Source organism: Octopus sinensis, linkage group LG21 (assembly GCF_006345805.1).
Source record: "Octopus sinensis linkage group LG21, ASM634580v1, whole genome shotgun sequence".
Classification (NCBI taxonomy): Eukaryota; Metazoa; Mollusca; class Cephalopoda; order Octopoda; family Octopodidae; genus Octopus; species Octopus sinensis.
The window spans coordinates 24,956,875-24,979,999 of NC_043017.1; the positions used below are offsets into that span (position 1 = coordinate 24,956,875).

Consider the following 23,125-nt stretch of genomic DNA (forward strand, 5'->3'; position numbering starts at 1 on the left):
CAATAATAATAAAATACACACATGTATGCAGCTATACATACACAGAGCTATACACATGCATACACACGTGCACAGCTATACAGCTATATACAAGCACACTTCCATACACACACACAGCTACACAGTTATACACACACACAGCTACACAGTTATACAACACGCGCACCAAGCACAAGGTTTCACTTTCTAAAACCCAATAAAATTTTTATTAGCCAATCATCCAAAATCCCTTGTCTTTGTTTGCTTTAAGTTTGGCCATAATTCTTTACTGCCAGCCTAAGCATTTGCATTCATGCAGCAAATTCCATCCCTCCTCATAATCTGTATTTCATACTCAGAAGCTGCAGCCTTCACTCTCTGTCAAGATCGACATAGTAACATGTACCATGCTTTCGCTAATTGCCATTGGTAATTGGCTCTCCATTGGTTAGGATTACAAGTGTTCTAGTGGATCTGATCAAATGTGCAGCCTGCTTGAGAAATTAACATGCAAGTAGCTGAGCACTCCACAGACACATGTACCCTTACTGTTGTTATCTAATACCTTTATCAAGTTTTTAAAGACATTAGAGTGTCTTAAAAAGAGAGATTTCACTGTTATTTCTAGCAAGTTGTGTGATCATATAGAGATACACTCCTTTGCTGAAGCCAAATTGAGAGCATTTACTTTTTTAGAGTCAATTAGGTGAGACTTCATTCTGTCTTAATTAATTTGTCGTTAACCTATTTCAGTGTGGCACAGAATGTGACAGGGCTGGTCCTGGTACAACTCACTTTTGCCAGTTGAGTGGACTGGTGCAACGTGAAATAAAGTGTCTTGCTCAAGGACACAGTATGCTGCCAGTAATCAAACTCCTAACCTTACTGTTGCAAGCCAAATACTCTAACCATTAAGCCACGCACCTTCACAATTACCTTAGGTACCCATGTAGTAGTCATGAGCAGAAAGAGATACTCCCTTGACCTTCTCATGGTTGATCTCTAGCAGAACATTCAGACTGTAGCAGCTGAAAGAGGAGAGGGATTCCCTAACATAAGATTGGTCCTGGTCCTTTATTAGCCCTAGAAAAGATGTACAGGAAAGTTGAACTCAATGGGATTTGAACTCAGAACGAGGCATAGAGCTGGAACAGATATTGCAATATATTTAAGTCAGTGCTCTAAAGACTCTGCCAACTGATCATCAGAATCATAATTGTCATTTGATGTTTACTTTTCCATGCTTGCATGGATCAGATGGAATTTGTTGAGGCATATTTTCTGTTAAGGCAGATGCCCTTCCTGTTCCCAATCACTATCTGTTTCCAAGCAAGCTACTATTTCCTAAGAGCTAAACTTGTATTTCACAAAAGGCTGGAAACAAACAGCATCACTTGTATGACAGAGGTGCTCATTTACTACCATCGCATGATGGCAAAACAAGGGTGTACACACACATGCACAATGGACTTCTTCCAGTTACTGTCTACCAAATCCACTCACAAAGCTTTGGTTAGCCCAGAGCTATAGAAGACACTTGCCCCAGGTGCTGCACTGTGGGACTGAAACTGTGACCCCCCCCACACACGCTCATGTATACAATAAAGGCTTTTAATGAAATTGAAGCAAAGGGTTTGTCTCATGGCTTAAGTTGCATTCATTGCAATTTTATGGTGTAACAGGCAGAATGTTTTACCTGAAGATCAGTTGTGTGAAACCTGTTGCTTGAATTTCAACTGAAAGCAATAGCGTCTGAAATGTGTATTGAGCATTCTTTTCTCAATTGCTTGACATAGAGCAATGAATGTACACACACACACACACCCATTCTGTTAATGTGATATAACTAGTTGCTGTATCATCTACTTAGTCATTTAACTATTTTTAAATATCTGATTTCAATAACGTCTCCATTCAAATTTAAACTTGTTATTATATTCTTTTGTTAAAAGATTTGTTTTTTTAAAACTTTTATTTTGCTTAAGAAAAATACATTATGAAATTATGGCTTTTTTTTATCATGAAACAAGTGTTTGGTTGTTTGTGAATGTACATCTGCTAGAGTTTATTACTTTTTTTTTTCGGTTGGTGGTGGTTCAACTGTTGTCAGCGTAATTTCCCTCTTAACGTTGTGGCACCATTACCTCTGTGCACACCTGTTGACATTATGAATAAGTGGTGGGTAGAAGACTCCTCTATAAATAGCTGAAATGCAATGTAGGTCAGAGTCAAAGGTTGACACCCAGAGGCATACACACAGCCATATTGGGAAATTACTTGCTTCTATGGGGGTAGTTTTTCTTTTGGTTTTTGTTTTAGTCATTAGACTGTGGCCATGCTGGGGCACTACCTTGAAGAATTTTTAATGGAATTAATCAACCCCAGTACTTATTTTTTGTTAAGCCTAATAAATATTCTATTGGTCTCTCTTGCTGAACTGCTAAGTTACAGGAACATAAACACACCAACACCAGTTATCAAGTGGTGGTGGGGTGGAAACATACAGACACAAGGACACACACACACACATATATATATATATATATATCCACATACATATGATGGGCTTCTTTCAGTTTCCCTCTACCAAATCCACTCTCAAGGCTTTGGTCGGCCCTAAGTTATAGTAGAAAACACTTTCCCAAGGTGTCATGCAGTGGGACTGAACCTGGAACCTTGTAGTTGTGAAGCAAGCTTCTTACCACACAGCCATGTCTGCAGCTGGCGTAGAGAACCTTTTTGAGATTAAGTGGGTTAATGGCAAATGCATTTTAACTTGTAGGGGCCCAATTATTCCAAGGAAAATAAGGGATCCTTAATTTTACAAATTCATAATGATGTTACTCATGTTAAATTACTGTCTTGATCCATGGTTCTCAACCATTTTCTTCCTATGAACCCATTTAGTTATTGTTTTATCCGAGGAAAGTCCCCATAGCCATTTTATGTCTAAAAATTCCCATTATATTTTTATGATTAAATATTAATAGGAATTGTATAAAAAAAATTGTTTAAATATTTTGTGTATTGTGGAAGCCTAACCAGTTTATTGTACACAAAAATTTTAACAGCAAAATCTTATATGGACCCCAATTGATAATTACTGCTCTTAATCTTTTTTACCAGATTTTACCAGTGGCCTGTTTCAAATATGAATGTAGAAAAATTTCATGAGTGGGTGCTCCATCCGGCTTTAGATATGGCTTCTATGCAGTTTTTTTTTGATACACTAGAAATAGCTGCCAAATTTCCCCCAAATCACATACTACTGTTATAAATAAGTGAAGGTATGTTGTAGAGTGTAGTTATAAATATGCAGGTGATGGGATGTCCCCACTGAAATAACTTTGATCAAAGATTTGCTCAATCAAAATTTGTGTTATTCCTCTGGAAATCACTGTCTATCCATATTTTCCTGTCAACTTTCAGCTGTTGAAAAAAAAAAAAACCCCTTTCTTCAAGCCTTTTCCCCCAATAATAATAAGGGCACTCAGAGAGTGCAAATCCCCACCAAGGCAACACTAACATCCTCTCAATGATTAGCCAGAGATGATTTTTAAAATGAGAATATCTGAAATAAACTCGACTGCTCTCACAAACAAGAATACTAAAAATGAACCCAACTGCTCTCAAAAGTAAAAAAAAAAAACAAAACAAAAAAAACAGGAAAAATAATCCAGAATCCTTGTCTGGTACCAGGTCGAGGCCAAACATCCCTGAAAGTTTCATCCGAATCCGTTCTTGAGATATCTTGTCCATAGACAAACAAACATGATTGAAAACAATACCTTCGTCTTCGCTACGGTGGAGGTAATCTTTATATATAAAAGTAAGGTTGTCTGTCTGTCTCCTACGATTTAGATTCCTAACTACTCCCACATTTTGCGGTGCAGTTTAAACAAAACCGGGTATCTTATAGTCGTGATTCATATCGAGCCCTTCTGGGTATTAGCGCGTGTCTACGATGAGTCTACGATTTTAAAAATAATTTACCATAGTTTTTCCCCATTTTAATGCATTTTTTCGCTATTATATAAGGGAAGTAACTCTCTAAAAATGTCTACGATGAGTCAACGATTTAAAAAAAAATTTACCATAATTTTTTTTCAATTTTGAATGCATTTTTTTGCTATTTTTTCGTTATAACTCTCTAAAAATGCTTTATAGTTATTTCCCTTACAAACCCGAGCAACGCCGGGCGATACTGCTAGTAATAATATAAAAAGAAAACAGACTATAAATTCATACACCATGTTAGAAATAATAGCCAGGTCTCCTTCAGCCTTACCATTCTTGAAAAATGTCACATTGAATAATGTGTAAATTAACGTAAAAGTTCATGTATAATAATGCTACAATTTTATAATCGCAACTTTGATTTTGGGTGTAAATTCTTTAAAAAGTTAATAACATCATATTTTGCAGTGTTGCCCATTTAGGTACAAGAGCTGATAGAATGTGTTCAGATGTGTGGGAGAGAGAAAGAGGTGTTGCATAGCTGGCTATAAGAGTTAAGCTACTATAATCTGATATATTAATTTTTAATAGTTCATTTTATATGAAATGAATTTATATATATAGTCACTATTTGGTCTAGAGATACTCAGCTTGGAGGTGTCCCCAGAGACGATGAGGAAAATGGATTTTTGAAATGTTGCTTCTCAAATGCTTATGGATGGAAGCCAAAATGATTTCCTGTGGGGAAAATACCACAGAGGGTGGTAAACCTCCACTTGCAGACAATGGGGCCAAGAACAACCTGACGCCTGAGGAAGACTTTACACAGCAGATGGAATAGAAATGTGATGTGGAATCTGATGGATTTTAATGTGTGTGTGTTTATGTACACACACACACTTGTATGGAGTTCTTTTTCTGCTATTTGTTCCATGCTTTGCAACCCAGTGGTTTTGAGTTTCGTCCCACTGCATGACACCTTGGGCAAGTGTCTTCTTTTATAGTCCCAAAACAGCCAATGTCTTGTGAATGAATTTGGTAGATAGAAACTGTGTTGAAGCCCATTGTGTGTGTGTGTGTGTGTGTGTGCGCCCCCACCAACACTACCACCATCACCACTGGTGTTTGTTTGTTTGCATCCCTATAACTTACCAGTTGAGCAAAAGAGACTGATAGAATAACTACCAGACTTTTCAAAAAATGTACTGGAGCCAACTATGCTAGAAATAGTAGCCAGATCTCCCTTAGCCTTACCATCTTAAAAAATGTCACATGGGATAATGCGAGAATGAGTCTAAATGTTCATATATAATATTGCTACCATTTTATAATCATGGATTTGGTAGAAAGAAACTGTTGAAGCCCATTGTGTCTTTTTGTCTGTTTGTCCCCTATACAGCACGTCCCCAAAATACACCTTGATCAGCTCACAGCAGCACTTACCCAGACTGTGAGATGCAAGCATTTGGGGATGGTTATCTCCTATTTGAAAGTTGATTTGCGCCATTTGTCTACAGCAAGAAATTTTCTCCATAACAAAACACAGTGAATGGCTTGTCTATGAGTTTGAACCTGCTACTGGTATATTCAGGCTGGTAATAACATTGTATTTATACGCATCACTGCTTAGCACTCCCACCTCATAGTTATAAATGCTCTTCTACGTCAGCATAATTTTGTTATTAGATACTGGTTTCCAATTTTTGACACAAGACCAGCAATTTTGGGCAGAGGGCAAGCTTGATTACATTGATGCCAGCACTCAACTGCTACCTATTTTATTGATCACGAAAAGAGGAAAGGCAAAGATGACTATGGTAGAATTTGAACTCCAAACATAAGGATGGATGACATGCTGCTCAGCATTTTTACTCAGCCTGCTAGCAGTTTTGCCAGTTCACCACCTCATGCTTACTAGATATTAGCACCTTATTATCATTATCATTATTATTATTATTATTATTATTATTATTATTATATATTTGTGTGTGTGTGTATATATATATATATATATATATATATATGTATGTATAAAATTAATATATACATATATATATATGTATGTATATAAATTAATATATATATATATATATGTATGTATAAAATTATATATATATATATATATATTATATATATATATATATGTATTATATATCTATGTATGTATATTTATGTATATATATATCTATGTATGTATATTTATGTATGTATATATATGTATATATATATGTGTGTATAATATATCTATGTGTGTGTGTGTATATATATATATATATGTATATGTATGTATATTTATGTATGTATATATATGTATGTATATTATGTGTGTATATATATATCTATGTGTGTGTGTATATATATATATATGTATATATGTATACACACATATTTGTTTTGTAAAAGTATTGTAATATGTTATAAAATATTATAATAATCCAGGTTTCTCGTATACTAGGCCACTTGGTGTTGAATAAATATACTATTAAATTAGTATCTAATTCTCTCACCCTTATTAATTAATTATATATATGTATATATATGTGTATATATATGTATATATCTATGTATGTATATATATGTATATATATGTATAATATATATGTATATATACATGTAATATATGTGTATATATATGTATATATATGTATATATATATATGTATATATATGTAATATATATATGTATATATATGTGTATATATATGTAATATATATATGTATATATATGTATATATTATATATATATAATATGTATATATATATATATATATGTATATATATTGTATATATATATATGTATATTAGGCAACTTGATGTAGTTGTGTGTGCTACATATCGCCCTCCAGATGCCCCAAGCCATGTGGGCAAGTTTGAAGACTGCCTTATAAAATAGAAGAAATTCTAACCACATTAGAACAACACATAGGTGTGCTTCTTATGGGAGACTTCAATCTGCCCAATGTCAGGTGGCCCGAGGGCCTTTCTCTCCCAGGAATGACAAGATGTGAACGAGGACAGGCGAGGTCCCTCCTGAACCTCATCAACACCCTGTACATGGAGCAGGTAATACTCCAACCAACCAGGGCAGGTAACACACTGGATCTCTGCTTCACAAATGACATGGATCTCATCCATAATGTGAAAGTGACACCGACACTACTCTCGGATCACAACATGATAGAGCTGACCATGTACGGGCCAAAAGAGAGCACGGACATGCAGCCTACAAGAAACCCTCAAAATCTTTCCAGCTTGAACTACCATAAGGCAAACTGGAAACAAATTGAGAAAGAGATCCTCAAACAAAACTGGCCTAAATGTCTCTCCTCGCCAGACATCGACGTGAAACTTCAACAATTCATGTCTGTAATGCAAGCCATATGCTACAAATGTGTCCCAGAGAGAAAGGCCACTGTACACAAGAACAAAATCCCCAGAGAGAGGAAAATTTTAATGAGACGGCGTACAAAATTTTCAAATCGCCTAAACAAACAGATTGAAAGCAGTGAAAAGTCCCGCCTAAAAATAAAACTGTTGGAAATCGAAAAATGTCTGCAACTCTCCCATGAAAAAGAAAGAGCAGACAAAGAAGCCTGGGCTATAGAAAACATAAAATCTAACCCCAGAGCTTTCTACAGGTATGCCAAAGAAACAGCTACAGTGCACTGTAGAATAGGGCCACTCCTCGAAAAGGATGGCACACTTACAGGAAAATCAATGAGGGTAAGTGAAATACTGAATGAGCAATTCAAGAGTGTTTTCACTCCACCCCTTGGGCATCTCCAAATCACCAATCCAACTGACTTTTTTACCACTGCAGATATAAAATCAGAGGCGGCGACGATATATTACATCCATATAAAGGAAGACGATGTAACCAAGGCTATAGATGAAATGAAAACAGACTCAGCTACTGGCCCCGATGGATTCCCGGCAATCCTCCTAAAAGCATGTAAGAGAGTCCTAGCAAGACCACTGCAGTTCCTCTTTCAGAGCTTCCTTGCAGCTGGCAAACTTCCAGGAAAACTGAAGGAAGGTAAAATATGCCCCATTCATAAAGGAGGTAGCAGAGCGGAAGCCAAGAACTATAGACCTATCTCTCTGACCTCACACATCAGCAAGGTCATGGAACGAATAGTCAGAAGGAAGCTGATCACCTTCCTTGAAGAGAATGACTTGCTGCCCGACACCCAACATGGTTTCCGACCAGGGAGAAGCTGTTTAACTCAGCTCCTACAACACTATGACTGGGTGCTGAAACGGCTGCTCAACCACTCAAATGTGGAAGTGATATATCTCGACTTTGCAAAGGCCTTTGATAAAGTCGATCATAGAATGATATGTCACAAACTGCGTGATCTCAACATAGTTGGAAAACTGGGAGAATGGCTTCATGACTTTCTGAAGGATAGAAGTCAGGTGGTAGTAGCCAATGGGGCCACCTCCATTAACACACAAATAGTGAGCGGTGTTCCGCAGGGCACTGTTCTGGGACCACTACTGTTCATAATGGCCCCTCAGACATGCCCTCAGCCACGCAGAGAGCCACGATCACAAGTTATGCAGATGATACAAAAGTTTCACAGGCAATACAGAACCCTGAGGACACTAAACACCTGCAATGTGAGCTGGACGAAATATACAAGTGGGCTGAAAAGAATAGCATGCAGTTCAATGCTGGAAAGTTTCAAGCTTTATACTATCAGCATGCAAAACTGAATGCAATACCCAATGAATACACTGGACCCGGAGGGATTGCAATCCCAGAGGCACAATCAGTGCGTGACCTGGGTATTCACATGAGTGATGACGCGACCTTTCATGTACATGTTGCTAAACTGACAATGAAATGTAGACGGCTGGCTGGATGGATTCTTAGAACCTTTAGAACAAGAGAACAAGAAACCATGATGGTCCTCTGGAAGACACTTGTCCTAAGCCACTTTGACTATTGCTCTCAGCTATGGTCACCATCCAGTGTCAAGTTGATCACAGAACTTGAGGCGATCCAACGAAGCTACACAAAGAAGATAGCCTCTATGCAGAATGTAAGCTACTGGGAAAGACTCAAGAGATTAAAATTATATTCCCTGGAGCGTAGGCGGGAAAGATATGCCATAATATACATCTGGAAGATCCTGGAGGGAAGTGTCCTGAACTTTGGCATCGAGAGTTACGCAAATGCCAGAACTGGACGCCACTGCGTGGTGCCTAGGACTCCAAACCTGTCATCAAGATGTAGGACAAGATTCTGTGATATCCTCCCGAAGAACCTGAGAGACCTGCATGGGGTGGATACAGATGTCTTTAAAATGAAGCTGGATCTCTTCCTGTCAGGTGTCCCAGATGAACCAACTTCACGGCAGGAGGGGCAGATGAGGGCAGCTGCATCGAACTCTCTCATGCACCAAATAGCAGTTGCTAGAAAGCCTCCATAAAGTGAAACCAAGTAGCAACACCAAATGGCGGTGCCCCAGCATGGCCACAGCTCATAAGCTGAAACTAGAATCAATCAATCAATCAATCATATATATATATATATATATATATATATATGTGTATATATATATGTATATATATATGTGTATATATATGTATATATATATGTGTATATATATATATATGTATATATATGTATATATATATATATATGTGTGTGTGTATATATATATATATATATATATATATGTGTATATATATATATGTGTATATATATATATGTGTATATATATATATGTGTGTATATATATATATGTGTATATATATATATGTGTATATATATTATGTGTATATATAATATATGTGTATTATATATATGTGTGTATATATATATATGTGTAATATATGTATAATATATATATGTGTATATATATATATGTGTATATATATATATGTTATATATATATATATGTGTAATATATATTGTGTATATATATATGTGTGTATAATATATATGTATATATATATATATGTATATATCTATGTATGTATATCTATGTATGTATATATATATATGTGTATATTTATATATATCTATCTATATATATATATATATATAATGATAGAGGATGAGGAAAATCTTTTCAGCTTAAATCCTGAATTTTAATCTTTTGATCAAAAAGTGTATATTATACATAGGGGTTTTATGCTACTTAATTTTTTTGTTTGTTTAATTTTTGTATGTGGGTGTCAAGGGAGTGGAGAAGTTACCTTTGGACAAGTCAGTGATTAGGTTAATCTCTCGTTTTCTTTCTTTCACTTTCGACGTGACTCAGTAAGGAGGACTTCTATGTGCTAGAACTAGCAGCCAAATCTCAATTTGGGAAAGGAAGGGCCCTTCGGATAATATAATCCCAAATGGGATGATTGTGGCTGGAATGTATTTGAATGCAGGTTTGCTTGATCGTGGCCAGCCTGGAGCTATTTTGGAAATGAGTTGAGCGTCACCCTTGTGGACCCATGTGAACCATGAGAAGACAAACTTATGCTTCCAAAATAAAAAAAAATGCTGAATAAGATAATGCACAATGTTTTATGTGTTGGTATACATGAATGAATGATGAATAAGAGAGAGAGAGAGAAGGAACGAGAAAGAGAGATGTATAGAAAGAGTATTTAAGTGACATTTGATGGTTTCTCATTTAATAACCAGAATATCTGGATTGGTTTCCAATTAACCTTTCTCTGATGCTGTTTCTGAAGTTAACCATGGTGTGTGTGTGTGTGTGTGTGTGTGTGTGTGTGTGTGTGTGTGGACGACATTTTAGTAATGGATTTCTTACTAGAAAGGAAGACGAGGGGAGTGGAGAAAATGGTGGCAACCGCATGTAAATGACACAGTCTCTCTCTCTCTTTCAGTCCCTCTCTCTGCTCTCATCCTTCCCTTTTCTCTCTCTGTCTCTCTCTCTCCCCCCCCCGCTCTCCTACTCTCTTTTTTTCTCTCTGTCCTTCTCTCTCTTCCTCATTTGTTGTTAACGAGCTTCACTTACAATGCACATTAAAACTACATATAATGCAATGAGTCAGAGAGGAATGTCTATGTAGGTACTTTGCCGGTTAGAAATAGTATCCAAATCCGCCCACCCCTTCAGATTAAATCCTATCTTAAATAGGATAATGTGGTTCAGCATTCCTTAGATATAAAACAAGATGATCACAGTCTGACTCTTTGATCATAGGTCTGCTCACTCGGGGCTGACCAGGGTTAAATAATGACCATGGAGTATTTTCAGTATCATAGCTTTTATATGTGATTCCGAAAGTTCTTCCTGTTTCCAAGATTACCTTTAATTCATATTCTCTTACTGGTTTCATCCAATGGCTTGTGGCCATCCTGGAGCACAAACCCACATGACGAACCATTTATTCTCCAGAACAATTTTATTAAAGTTACCATTCTTATGCTTTCCATTTTTGATTGTGTATTTTTCCTTTTTTTGGTACCAGATTTGTAAAACAGCTCTCAAGCTTCATCTCCCTTGTCATTTCTCTATATGTATCATGAGTCTCTGACCACTTCTCTCTCTCTCTCTCTCTCTCTCTCCTCTCTGACTATCTCCCTCTTTCTGTCTCCTCTCTGACTATCTCTCTATCCATCCTCTAAGCATGTGTGTTATTCAAATCCAGCTTAGATTGATGTAATACTACTCCACCACTCCCTATCATTCCCCCAGAATTAATTATCAGATTTACTTCAGAGAGATTTAAGGGATGAAATACAGTTGATAGATAATCCTTTATCCTAAATTCCAAAATCTGAAAATCTACAAAAAAAAAAAAAATCTCAGCTTTTTCTTTCAAGTAAGAGAAACATCACAAATGGTCACTAGCTGAAATTACTTTTATCTTTTACTTGTTTCACTCGTTAAACCACGACCATGCTGGGGCATCACCTTGACGAATTAACCTCAGTACTTATTTTATTTTAAAGTCTGGTACTTATTCTAGCAGTCTCTTTTGCTGAACTGCTAAGCTATGAGAACGTCAACAAACCAACACTGGTTGTCAAGTGGTGGTGGACAAATACAGATACAAAGGTGCATGCACGCGCACACACACTGATCCTCTTTCAGTTTCTGTCTATCAGATTCACTGCCAAGACTTTGGTAGGCTCAAGGCTATAGTAGATAACACTTGAATACATACATACATACATACATATAAATGACTAGCAACAAGACATTTGGCAATATGCTGTGCTTGTCAAGGCCCATCAAGCAAAGTGAAATCATAGTTGTGACCATTTTTGGTGTCATGTAACAGGCACTTGTGCCAGTGTCACATAAAGAGCACCTTCCAAGTGTTGTGCCTCACGGTGACAATGTGGCTGATGCTGGTGTCGTGGAACTAGCAACCGTGCCAGTGGCAGGTAAAAGGCACCTTTTGAAAGCTATGCCTCATGGAAGCAACGACAAATGATAAAAGCTTTTGGCAATACACTGTGCTTGAGAAAGAAGATCCATCAAGCCGAGTGAAATCTTAGTCATAACAGATACTGATGTCGTGCAACTGGCACTTATGCAGATGGCACGTAAAAGCACCCATTACACTCTTGGAGTGGTTGGTATTAGGAAGGACATCCAGCCATACAAACCATACCAAATCAGACTGGAATCTGGTGCAGCCCCTCAGCTTACCAACTTTGGTTAAACCATACAACCCATGCCAGCATGGACAACAGATGTTAAATAATGATCATGATGATGATCACGATATATTTACATATGTACACACACACACACACACTCACACAGATGACAAAGGACCTGGTGCTTTGCTGTATTCAAGAAGACCTGTACTTTGCAGCAAAAGTGTTAAGACTGGTGCCATGTAAAACGTCCATGTGGTACCATGTAAAAGCACCCACCACATTCTGTAAAGTGGTTGGTGTTAAGAAGGGTGTCCAGCCACAGAAACCATACCAAATGAGACTGAAGTCTGGTGCAGCTCCCCGACTTGCCAGCTCTGGTCAAACTCTCCAACCCATGTCAGTTTGGACAACAGACATTAAATGATGATGCTGATAATGATGATTGTGTGTGTGTGTGTGTGTGTCCCTCCCATCGCGTGACAGCCAGTTTTGGTTTCTTTTCTTTGCTGTAACTTTGTAGTTTTGCAAAAGAGACCAATAGAATATGTTCTGGATTTAAAAAATAAGTGGTGCAGTTGATTTGCTGGACTAATTCCGTCAAGATATTGCTCCAGCATGGCTGCTGTCCCATGACTGAATCAATAAAAGATAATTAACAGATGTCATGCAATAGACTTCATATCTAAATATATGGGTTTTTTTTCTTTCTTGCATTAACCTATGTTCTGTAGCTTCTTGTTCTCTTTCTTCCATAACCTTTTGCTATCCGTCAGACCCTGCAACTGGTCATGGACTTTGTCGTTTTTCTTGTGACTAAGCAGCAGAAAAAAAATTACACACACACACACATGTATGTAATTAATTATTTGTTGGTAATTATGTTTGCTAAAAAAATAATGTTTTTTCAATTTGCTAATATGCTAATTTTTTTAACATTTCTTTTTTTCTCTTTGCAGCTGTCGATATTTGGCCCTCAACGTATCCCCTGCAATTCCTGCCATTGGAGCAGCCCTGTTTTTATTTGTTATATCCACCCTTTTCCGAACAAGCTTTAGTGACCCAGGTGTAATCCCTAGAGCTACTCCAGACGAAGCTGCAGATATTGAAAGACAAATAGGTAAATCATTATTCCAATTATTCTTCAATCATCATGATATAGTATTAATTAATTAATTAATCAATTGCGTTTGTGTGGGTTGCTTTTCTCTCCTCCCCACCTCTCTGCTGACATATCTTAATTCGTAATTGATTGGCTGCAATTCTTGTGATGGAATTGTCCAGTTTCGTAATTCATCATAGATGCAAAATGAAAATAATGATAGAAATAGTAAACTTTTCTTTAACATTGCTCTCCGTCTCATTTGCTAGCATAACCAAATGTTTGTTATTCATGTTTACATGATGTATTTTTTCTCTTAAATGTTCTGTTTCTCAACTTCTGTTATAATTTTTCATTTTGGGTATTTATCATCTTAAAATGTTAACTACCACAACCTGTTACTGGAATTTACTGGTCACGCCATGTATTTCCAATCACATTATACTATTTAATTGCAAGGAAATGTAATATTTTTGCATTTTTACAATATTTCATAATTAACCCTTTAGTGTTCAGATTATTCTATCAAACATAATGCTTATTGATTCCCATTGATTTGAATTAATCATGCATTTTCTCATATCTTCAAGATCTTGATGGTGTAATTACTTAATGTAGAATAACATTGTAGGATAGGTGTGAGAGCCTGGATCTGGTTTGTTTGAACATAAAACAGATGAAATATTTTGGCCGGATATGGCCGGTTTAAATACTAAAGGGTTAAACTGCAATATTTAGCACTCATGTAATTCAAATATCCTCCAAACCATATAAAAGATACAGAATAAAATATTCTGGTGCTTATGGCAGTTGTGTGAAGTTTTTGATGGAACCACCAGTGGTACATGTGATGGTTAATATGTTAAAGTAACTAGTCTGAGTGGGGCCCAGCATTATATTTAGATTTGGGTTATTTCCCATCCAAACTTTATATGCGTGTGCTGTTGCTGTTACAGTTTTTTTTTTGGGGGGTGGGGGAGATATAGTGCCATGTAAAATGGGTTTTTTTTTGTTTTGCTTGTATCTCGAGGAAAGGGCCATGCCCACAGCCTTTGAATGCCTTCCTAGGCTGGTAAAATTGATGCCATTAAAGTTCCTTTTGAATGTTAGTAAGTCAAATCCTTTGGTAATGATGTGAACAAGGAGGGAATTCCAGAGGACGACCAATCCTTCTGAGAAGGAATGACTGAGTACAGTGATTAGTGCAGGTCTTGGGGGTAGTGATAGTCATTGGCCACATGAGTAGTGGTGAGAGGAGGAAAGATCAGTGGGATGGTAATGCTTGAATGGAAGTGGCATGAGTTCAGCCATCTCCAAGAAACAGAGGCCTTTATAGTAGTGGTAGAAATGAAAGGGATCAGAGACAGCATGACTGGGCCAGATTCTAGCGCATGTCTGTGAGTGATGTATATATTTCTTTACTGCCTAGAAGGGGCTAAACATAGAGGGGCAAACAAGGACAGACAAAGGGATTGAGTCGATTATATCGACCCCAGTGCGAAACTGGTACTTAATTTATCGACCCCGAAAGGATGAAAGGCAAAGTTGACCTCGGCAGAATTTGAACTCAGAACGTAACGACAGACGAAATACCACTAAGCACTTCGCCCGATGCGCTAACGTGTCTGCCAGCTCGCCGCCTTGAGTTATGTATAGAGGAGACAGCATGCTTGTTGACCAGAGACTGGAGTATGTCTGTGAGTCAGTGGTATCAACTACATTATCTCTTCTCCAAATGGCTAGCCTTGTTCCTAAATCAGGAACTATTTTCTTTGTATTTGTGTGGTGTTAGGGTGGAGTAACCAAACTGGTGTTGATATGAACCATGCTCCTATAGTTTGTTGACACCCAATTTGAGGTCACTAAACAATAACATTTGTGATACATCAATTATATACGGTCATGACCAACAAATTTTACAAGTACTAGTTATTCAGTTATCTTTCAACATTCATGCTAATTTTTCTTATTTGATTTATTTTTTTTTAATCGTTATCATTAGATATTTTTTCATAGCAGTCAGCCATTCTTACATATTAAATAATATATTATTATTATTGAGTGAGAGAGCAGTGCTTGCCATCAAAGTGACACTGTAGTAAAATATATGAAGCCCAATATACCCATCATGGCTACCTGTCTGATAAGGGTATACCAGGCACATGCAATTATTATTATTATTATTAATCAGAATCATTAGAACATTGGAAAACATGCTTAGCGGTATTTGTTCCAGTTCTTTACATTCTGAGCTCAAATCCTGCCAAGGTCAACTTTGCCTTTCATCCCTCCAAGGTCAATAAAATAAAGTACCAGTTAAATATTGGGGCTGATGGTATTGATTAATTCCCTCCCATCAAAGTCGCTGACCTTATGCATCTTCCTCCTCCTCCTCATCATTATTTTCTGTCCATATTCTATACTGGTACGGATTGAATGGTTTGATAGGATCAGATGGGTCCAAAGACAGCATCGGGCTCTAGTGCAACGGTTCTCAACTCGGGCCCATATAAGATTTTTAGGGGTCCATCTAACAGTAGTAAATTGAGGATCCACAAGAGTATTTTAAAGGCCCCTGAAAAAATCTGCTTTAGATGTATGTCATGGTATGTATTGCAAGAAACAGCTAGGTTTCTTTCTCTAACATTTTACACAGTTCAAGTTAATGGGTGAAAAAAAAAGGGAAGTTTCAGAGAAGTTTCTATAAAAGTTTTTTAAGCATCAAATGGCTATAGGGGTCCACCAGAATAAAATATTAATCAAAGGGGGTCATAGATAAAAAGCGGTTGAGAACTGCCGCTTTAGTGTCTGCTTTGCTTGGTTTCTACAGCTGGATGCCCTTCTTAATGCCAACCATTTTACAGCATGTACTGGGTGCTTTGTTCATGCCACCATCACTATTGAGATCACCAATCAGCTGACAAGTCTACGAACTCTGAGGGAGGAAATGACTAAGTGGGGAGGCAAACTTATATTCCGCCGTGTATTTATTCCATTGACCAAAGAAAGATGAAAATCTGAGGTTGCGCGGTTGAGAAGCTTGCTTCCCAACCACATAGTTTCGGGTTCAGTCCCACTGTGTGGCACCTTGGGCAAGTGTCTTTTACCATTGCCCTGTATTGACCAATGCCTGGTAAGTGAATTTGGTCGACAGAAGTTGTGTGAAAGCCCAATGACTGAAGCAACTAAAAGACATGTGCTTGTGGTTGTTGCTTACCAATGCTTGACAACTGTTAGTCATTTGTTAACATCCCAGTAACTTTGCAGTTCAGCAAAAGAGACTGATTGAATAAGTACCAGACTTCAAAAAGAAAATAAGGATGGGAGTTGATTTGTTCAACTAAACTGTTGAAGGTGGTGCCCTAGCTGGGCTGCAGTCCAATGACTGAAACAAGTAAATGATATACGTAAGATGACTGATTGATTTAGTTCGTTTTTTTTCCCTTCCTCTAATCATTCAAAGTCTCTGTGTGAGTTAATTACAAGTTACTATGGTGATAACTTTGTTATTTGTTGGCATTGTGTTGGTTAAGTCTGGGTGAAGAAAAATTAATCAAATATTTATTGGGAAATTGTAATAATAAAAAAAAAAATAAAAAAAGATTAGGACTTTGATCTTGATGGTTTCAATTTGATTTAGAAACCTAGTCAACCATATCGACATGGTAAAATACATATTGAAATAATGTTCACAAACTATGTATTGCATATGTGGTATGTGTGTGAGTGTGTATGTGAATAATTGTGTGTAAGGAGAGCTGGCAGAAACGTTAGTGTGAAGTGTATAGCCATATTTCGTCTGTTGCTACGTTCTGATTTCAAATTCCGCCAAGGTCGACTTTGCCTTTCATCCTTTCGGGGTCAATAAATAAAGTACCAGTTTCGCACTGGGGTCAATGTAATTGACTTAATCCGTTTGTCTGTCCTTGTTTGTCCCCTCTGTGTTTAGCCCCTTGTGGGCAGTAAAGAAATATATGTTTGTGTGTTGTGTTTGTGTGTGTGTGCATATATTTGTGTGTGTAGTGTGTATTTTTATGTTTTGCTGAGAATTGACAAGACCCCATGTCTTTCGTAAACCTTTCAAAACCATTAAGTTCAGTGTCATTGAACAGCGATAAGACTCCAAGAGGAGGATGTTCTTGCACAGAAGGACTGGAAATGGTGGTTAATGTAGGTCCTGGAGAGATTGGCTTTGGGTATAACAACGAGGCCTCAGTCACTACACACTATCTACATGTATCATTCATACATACACACATGCATATATACATATATATATATACATGTCTACATACACATTGCATCTGTAGCAGCTATATATGTATTTGCGTGTTTGGATGGATTCATATATATTTACGTATTTCTCCTTTTTTCTTTCTCTCATTTTTTTTTCTCTCCTTGTTTTTTTCTGTGTCCCTTTCTGTAGAAGAGTGTAGGCTCGAAACGTAAAAGACTTTTTCAATTCCTTAGCGTTATACTAATACATCTGTTTCTTTTCTACACCACCTGTCTTCATCTTTTGTTTTTTTTCGTGAACTCTCTCTATATATATATACATATTCGTATGTATATAAATATATATTTGTGTGCATGTGTGTGTATGTATATTTGTGTGCATGTGTGTATATATATATATATATATATATATATATACATGTATATATATGTGTGTGTGTGTGTATGTATGTATATGCATATATATATCTATGTAGATGTGTGTTTATATATGTGTGTGTATATATATATATATGCATGTATAAAGTATAATGTAGTAATTTCTTAATTTGATGTAGTTTAGTCATCTGCTTAGCTAACTGTCATAATAGAGCACTCCACACTACTCCAAGTCTACCCATTAACGTCAGCAGGTTTTCTTTGATGTCTCTTTGTCTATTTGTATATGGCATTATTGATGCCGGTAAAATGTCTCTTGATGTTTATACTTCTTCAGCTAAAAATAACAAGTAGTCAAAGAACTCAACAAGCAAGAATGGAAAAAATATATATATATGTAAATTAAATAAAATATAAAAAAAATAAAATTAGGCCTTTTAATATGTCTGGCTGATTTTTTTTAAAGAAAAAAAGTGCATTTTTTTAAATGGATTATGCGTAAGTTCAATTTTATATAATTTTTTTTTTTGCCTTAAAGAAAAAAATTAAATTACAAAATCAGGAAAAATAATTGCTTTTTTTTTCCTAATGTGTCGTGTTTCACTTTGAAGTTCTATTAGTTGAAGAAATAGACATGGTGAAGAAACGAAGCATCACGATGATGTCGAACCATATTTGTGATTCATCCTAACTTCTTCATTTGATAATGGAAACAAGTTATTTATTTATATATTTTTTTGTTACCAGGCGTGGCTGTGTGGGTAGGCGTAGGTGTGGCTGTGTGATGAGAAGTTGGCTACCCAACCACATGGTTCTAAGTTCAGTTGCATTGCATGACTTTGGGCTGGGCAGGTGTCTTCTACTATAGCCTTGGGTTAACCAGAGCTTTGTGCGGAGATTTGGTAGATAGAAACTGAAAGAAACTTGTGTGTGTGTGTATATATATATATAGATATCATCATCATCGTTTAGCGTCCGCTTTCCATGCTAGCATGGGTTGGACGGTTCAACTGGGGTCTGGGAAGCCAGAAGGCTGCACCAGGCCCAGTCTAATCTGGCAATGTTTCTACGGCTGGATGCCCTTCCTAACGCCAACTACTCCGTGAGTGTAGTGGGTGCTTTTTACGTGCCACCGGCACAGGTGCTAGATGAGGCTGGCAAACGGCCACGATTGGATGGTGCTTTTTACATGCCACTGGCATGATGCTTTTTACATACCACACGCACATCATAATTTATTCCATGCTGGCATGGATTGGACGGTTTGACTGAAAATTGGTAAGCTAGATCAGGTTCCGATCTGATTTGGCATGGTTTCTACAGCTAGTTTTCTTTCCTAATATCAACCACACCAAGAGTGTAGTTTTGCGATTTTAACATGCCACCGGCACAGGTGCCAGTTATGAAACACCAGCATCAGCCATGACTATTATCTCACATGGATTGACTGGTCTCCTCAAGCACAGTATGTTATATTGCCAAAGATCTCAGTCACTTGTCACTGCCTCCATGTGACCCAAAGTTCCAAGGGTACTTTTTATGTGCCACTGACATGGATGCCAGTTATGCGACACTGGTGTTGGCCACGTCTATGATTTCACTTGGCTTGATGGTTCTTCTCAAGCACAGCATATTGCTGAACATTTGAAGGGTGCCTTTTACATGATGCTTGTGTGTGTGTGTGTGTGTGTGTGTGTGTGTGTGTGTGTGTGTGTGTCTTTGTGTCTGTGTTTATCCTCCGTCACTGATTGACAATTGGTGTTGGTGTGTTTACATTCCTGTAACTTGGAAGTTTGGCAAAAGAGACCAATAGAATAAGTATCAGGTTTAATAAAAAGTAATACTCGTGTCAGAAACATCTAAACTCTCATATAAGCATTGAACTAATACATTTGTTAAAACTTGTCCATCCTGTGTCATCATCTGTCTTCTTGTGTTAATTGCCTACACACAAACACACACACACACAAACTTGCACACACACAAACTTGCACACATACACACACACACACACACACACACACACACACACACACAAATGATGAAGATAATATATATGATGGGCTTTTGCGCCATTTCTATTTACCAAATTCCACACATCAGGATTTGCTTAAGGCTATAAGAAGAAAATGTATGCCAACAAATAGTCTGGCACACTTTTATGCAATTTGTCACTTGCACCATTTTCAGAAAGAAAATTGCAATATAAAGTAACTTAATGCTTTCCATTCTGAAACCCCTTCTCCTACCCTTTCTCCTAACAAAAATGGAAAAACAGAAAAGAAAGAAATTAATGATTCTTGTTGTGTGTTTTAAAGTAAATATTTATTGCGTAGTCTGCTTGAAATTATCTTTTGGGGGCTTTTTTTTTTTTCCTTTTTTATATATATATATATATATATATATATTTTTTTTTTTTCTTTTACTTTTCCCTCTCAACTAATCTCGTCTAAGAAATACTTGAGATGACAAAACTCCATGTTTCACTGCATTGACTCCATGTTTCTCTCTATCGACATTGCTGCACCAAATGTGATTCCTGATAAATCTTTAACTTGTAAAGAATCTTTTCTGGAAAAGAAAAAAAGTAACAAGAAAAAACGATAAGAAAATGCACTAGAGATAATGATAATGTCAGTGGTAGTTTTTTATTGACTGTTTTGTTATACTTAGAACCAATTATATATATATATAATATATATATATATATATATATATATATATATAATCATCATCATCATCATCATTTAATGTGTTTTCCTTGCTGGCATGGGTTGGATGGTTTGATAGGAGCTGGCAAACCAAAGAGCTACATCAGGCCCCATTTGTCTGTTTTGGCATGGTTTCTACGGTTAGATGCCCTTCCTAATGCCAACCACTTTACAGAATGTGCTGGGTGCTCTTTAATAGATCATCATCATCATCATTTAACGTCCATTTTCCCTGCTAGCATGGGTTGGACGGTTCAACTGGGGTCTGGGAAGCCAGAAGGCTGCGCCAGGCCCAGTCTGATCTGGCAGTGTTTCTACAGCTGGATGCACTTCCTAAAGCCAACCACTCCGTGAGTGTAGTGGGTGCTTTTTACGTGCCACCGACACGGAGGCCAGTCAGGGCGGCGCTGGCAATGGCCATGTTCGGATGGTTCGCTTATGTGCTACCGGCACAGTTATCACAGCTACAATTTCAATTGATGTTGATCGATTTTGATTTTGAATTTGATTTTCACTTGCCTCAACAGGTCTTCACAAGTAGGGTTTGTGTCACAAGAAGGAAAGATATGCATAAGTGGGCTGGCTACGTCCCAGGTAGAGGCCACGGGTTATGGTCTCACTTGTCCTGCCGGGTCTTCCCACGCACAGCATACTTCCAAAGGTCTCAGTCTCTGGTCATTTCCTCATCATTATTTAATGTCTGTTGTCCATGCTGCCAGCCCAGTCAATCCGTCCAACCCATGCTGGCATGGGTTGGACGGTTTGACTGGGCTGGTACACAGGAAGGCTGCACCAGGCTCTAAATCTAATTTGGCATGGTTCTCTGCAGCTGGATGCCCTTCTTAATGCTAACCACTCGGAGAGTGTAATGGGTGCTTTTACATGCCATTTGTGTGACACTGGTACCATTTGCATGACACTGGTATCTGTGATTTTGCTTGGTTTGATGGGTCTTCTTCTCAAGCACACCATAATGCCAAAGGTCTTGGTCATTGCCTCTGTGAGGCCCAACACTCGAAATGCGCTCAGCCACTTTATCTCCAGATAGATATTTTCGTGTGTGTGTGTGTGTGTGTTATGTTTATATTGTGGTTCTGACAGTGTTGCTAAATCCAGTTGAGCTAACATCATAGATGCTATGAGGGTTGATATGTAGACACAAATTATAATTGATAACATAATCCCATTCTATTTGGCAAAATGTTGATCCCTCGGATATAAAATTCTTCAGGTTTTGAAGCAGCAGAACACTTGGTATTATTTTTAACTTAATCATTATCATCATCAAACATTTAATATCTGTTTCCCATGGGCTGAAATGGGTTAGACAGCCTGAAAGGAACCAGCAAGGTGAGAGGTTACATCAAGTTCCTTAATCTGTTTTGGCTTAGTTTCTATGGCTGGATACCGTTCCTAACACCAGCCACTTCACAGTGTGTTCTTGGTGCTTTTTACATGGCACCACCACCACCACCAGACTGATTTCCCTTCAAATAATGCTGCAATGATCAGAAAAGCTGACAGTCAGATGGAACAAGGTCAAGAGAATAAGAAGGGTGAAGCAAAAGTCCCATATTTTGTGCTGTAATTTTTATGTGGGTGACATGGTTTTGCATTATTGTGTAAAAGTGACCACCCCGCCTTACACAATAATGCAAGGCTTCAGTCATCTGTCTTGTGTTAATTGCCTACACATACATATGCACACACACACAGACACAGACATGCACACACAAACTTGCACACACACACACACACAAATGATGAAGATAATATATATGATGGGCTTTTGTGCCATTTCTATTTACCAAATTCCACACATCAGGATTTGCTTAAGGCTATAAGAAGAAAATGTATGCCAACAAATAGTCTGGCACACTTTTAGGTCAGTTTGTGGCTATAGTAGAAGACACACGCCCAAAGTGCCATGCAGTGGGACTGAACCCGGAAACCATGAAGTTGGTGAGCGAATTCCTTAACCACTCATCTAACCTTCTGGAAAAGAAGAGACAAAATGAAATTTTACACATAAAAGTCAAAAACATAAAACAGACAAAAAGCAATGAAAAATGCATAGATGTGAACATGTACAATGTCTTTATTAGTTGTCGCCTGGGTATCGTTGTTGCAGTTTAAATATTTTCAGACAGTGTCTGCTCAATGCAAACAGTGTCAG

At 37.4% G+C, this 23,125-nt stretch overlaps 1 protein-coding gene across 13 annotated transcripts in view; it reads left to right on the forward strand.

The window, feature by feature from the left end:
• LOC115222836 (palmitoyltransferase ZDHHC9) overlaps positions 1–23,125 on the forward strand; it is a 207,983-nt gene that overhangs the window by 65,890 nt on the left and 118,968 nt on the right. For all 13 annotated transcript variants that reach the window (XM_036511931.1, XM_036511932.1, XM_029793167.2 and 10 more), the window contains exon 2: positions 13,482–13,642. In XM_036511931.1, the coding sequence (XP_036367824.1) occupies positions 13,482–13,642 (161 nt within the window). The remainder of the gene's footprint in view (positions 1–13,481; positions 13,643–23,125) is intronic.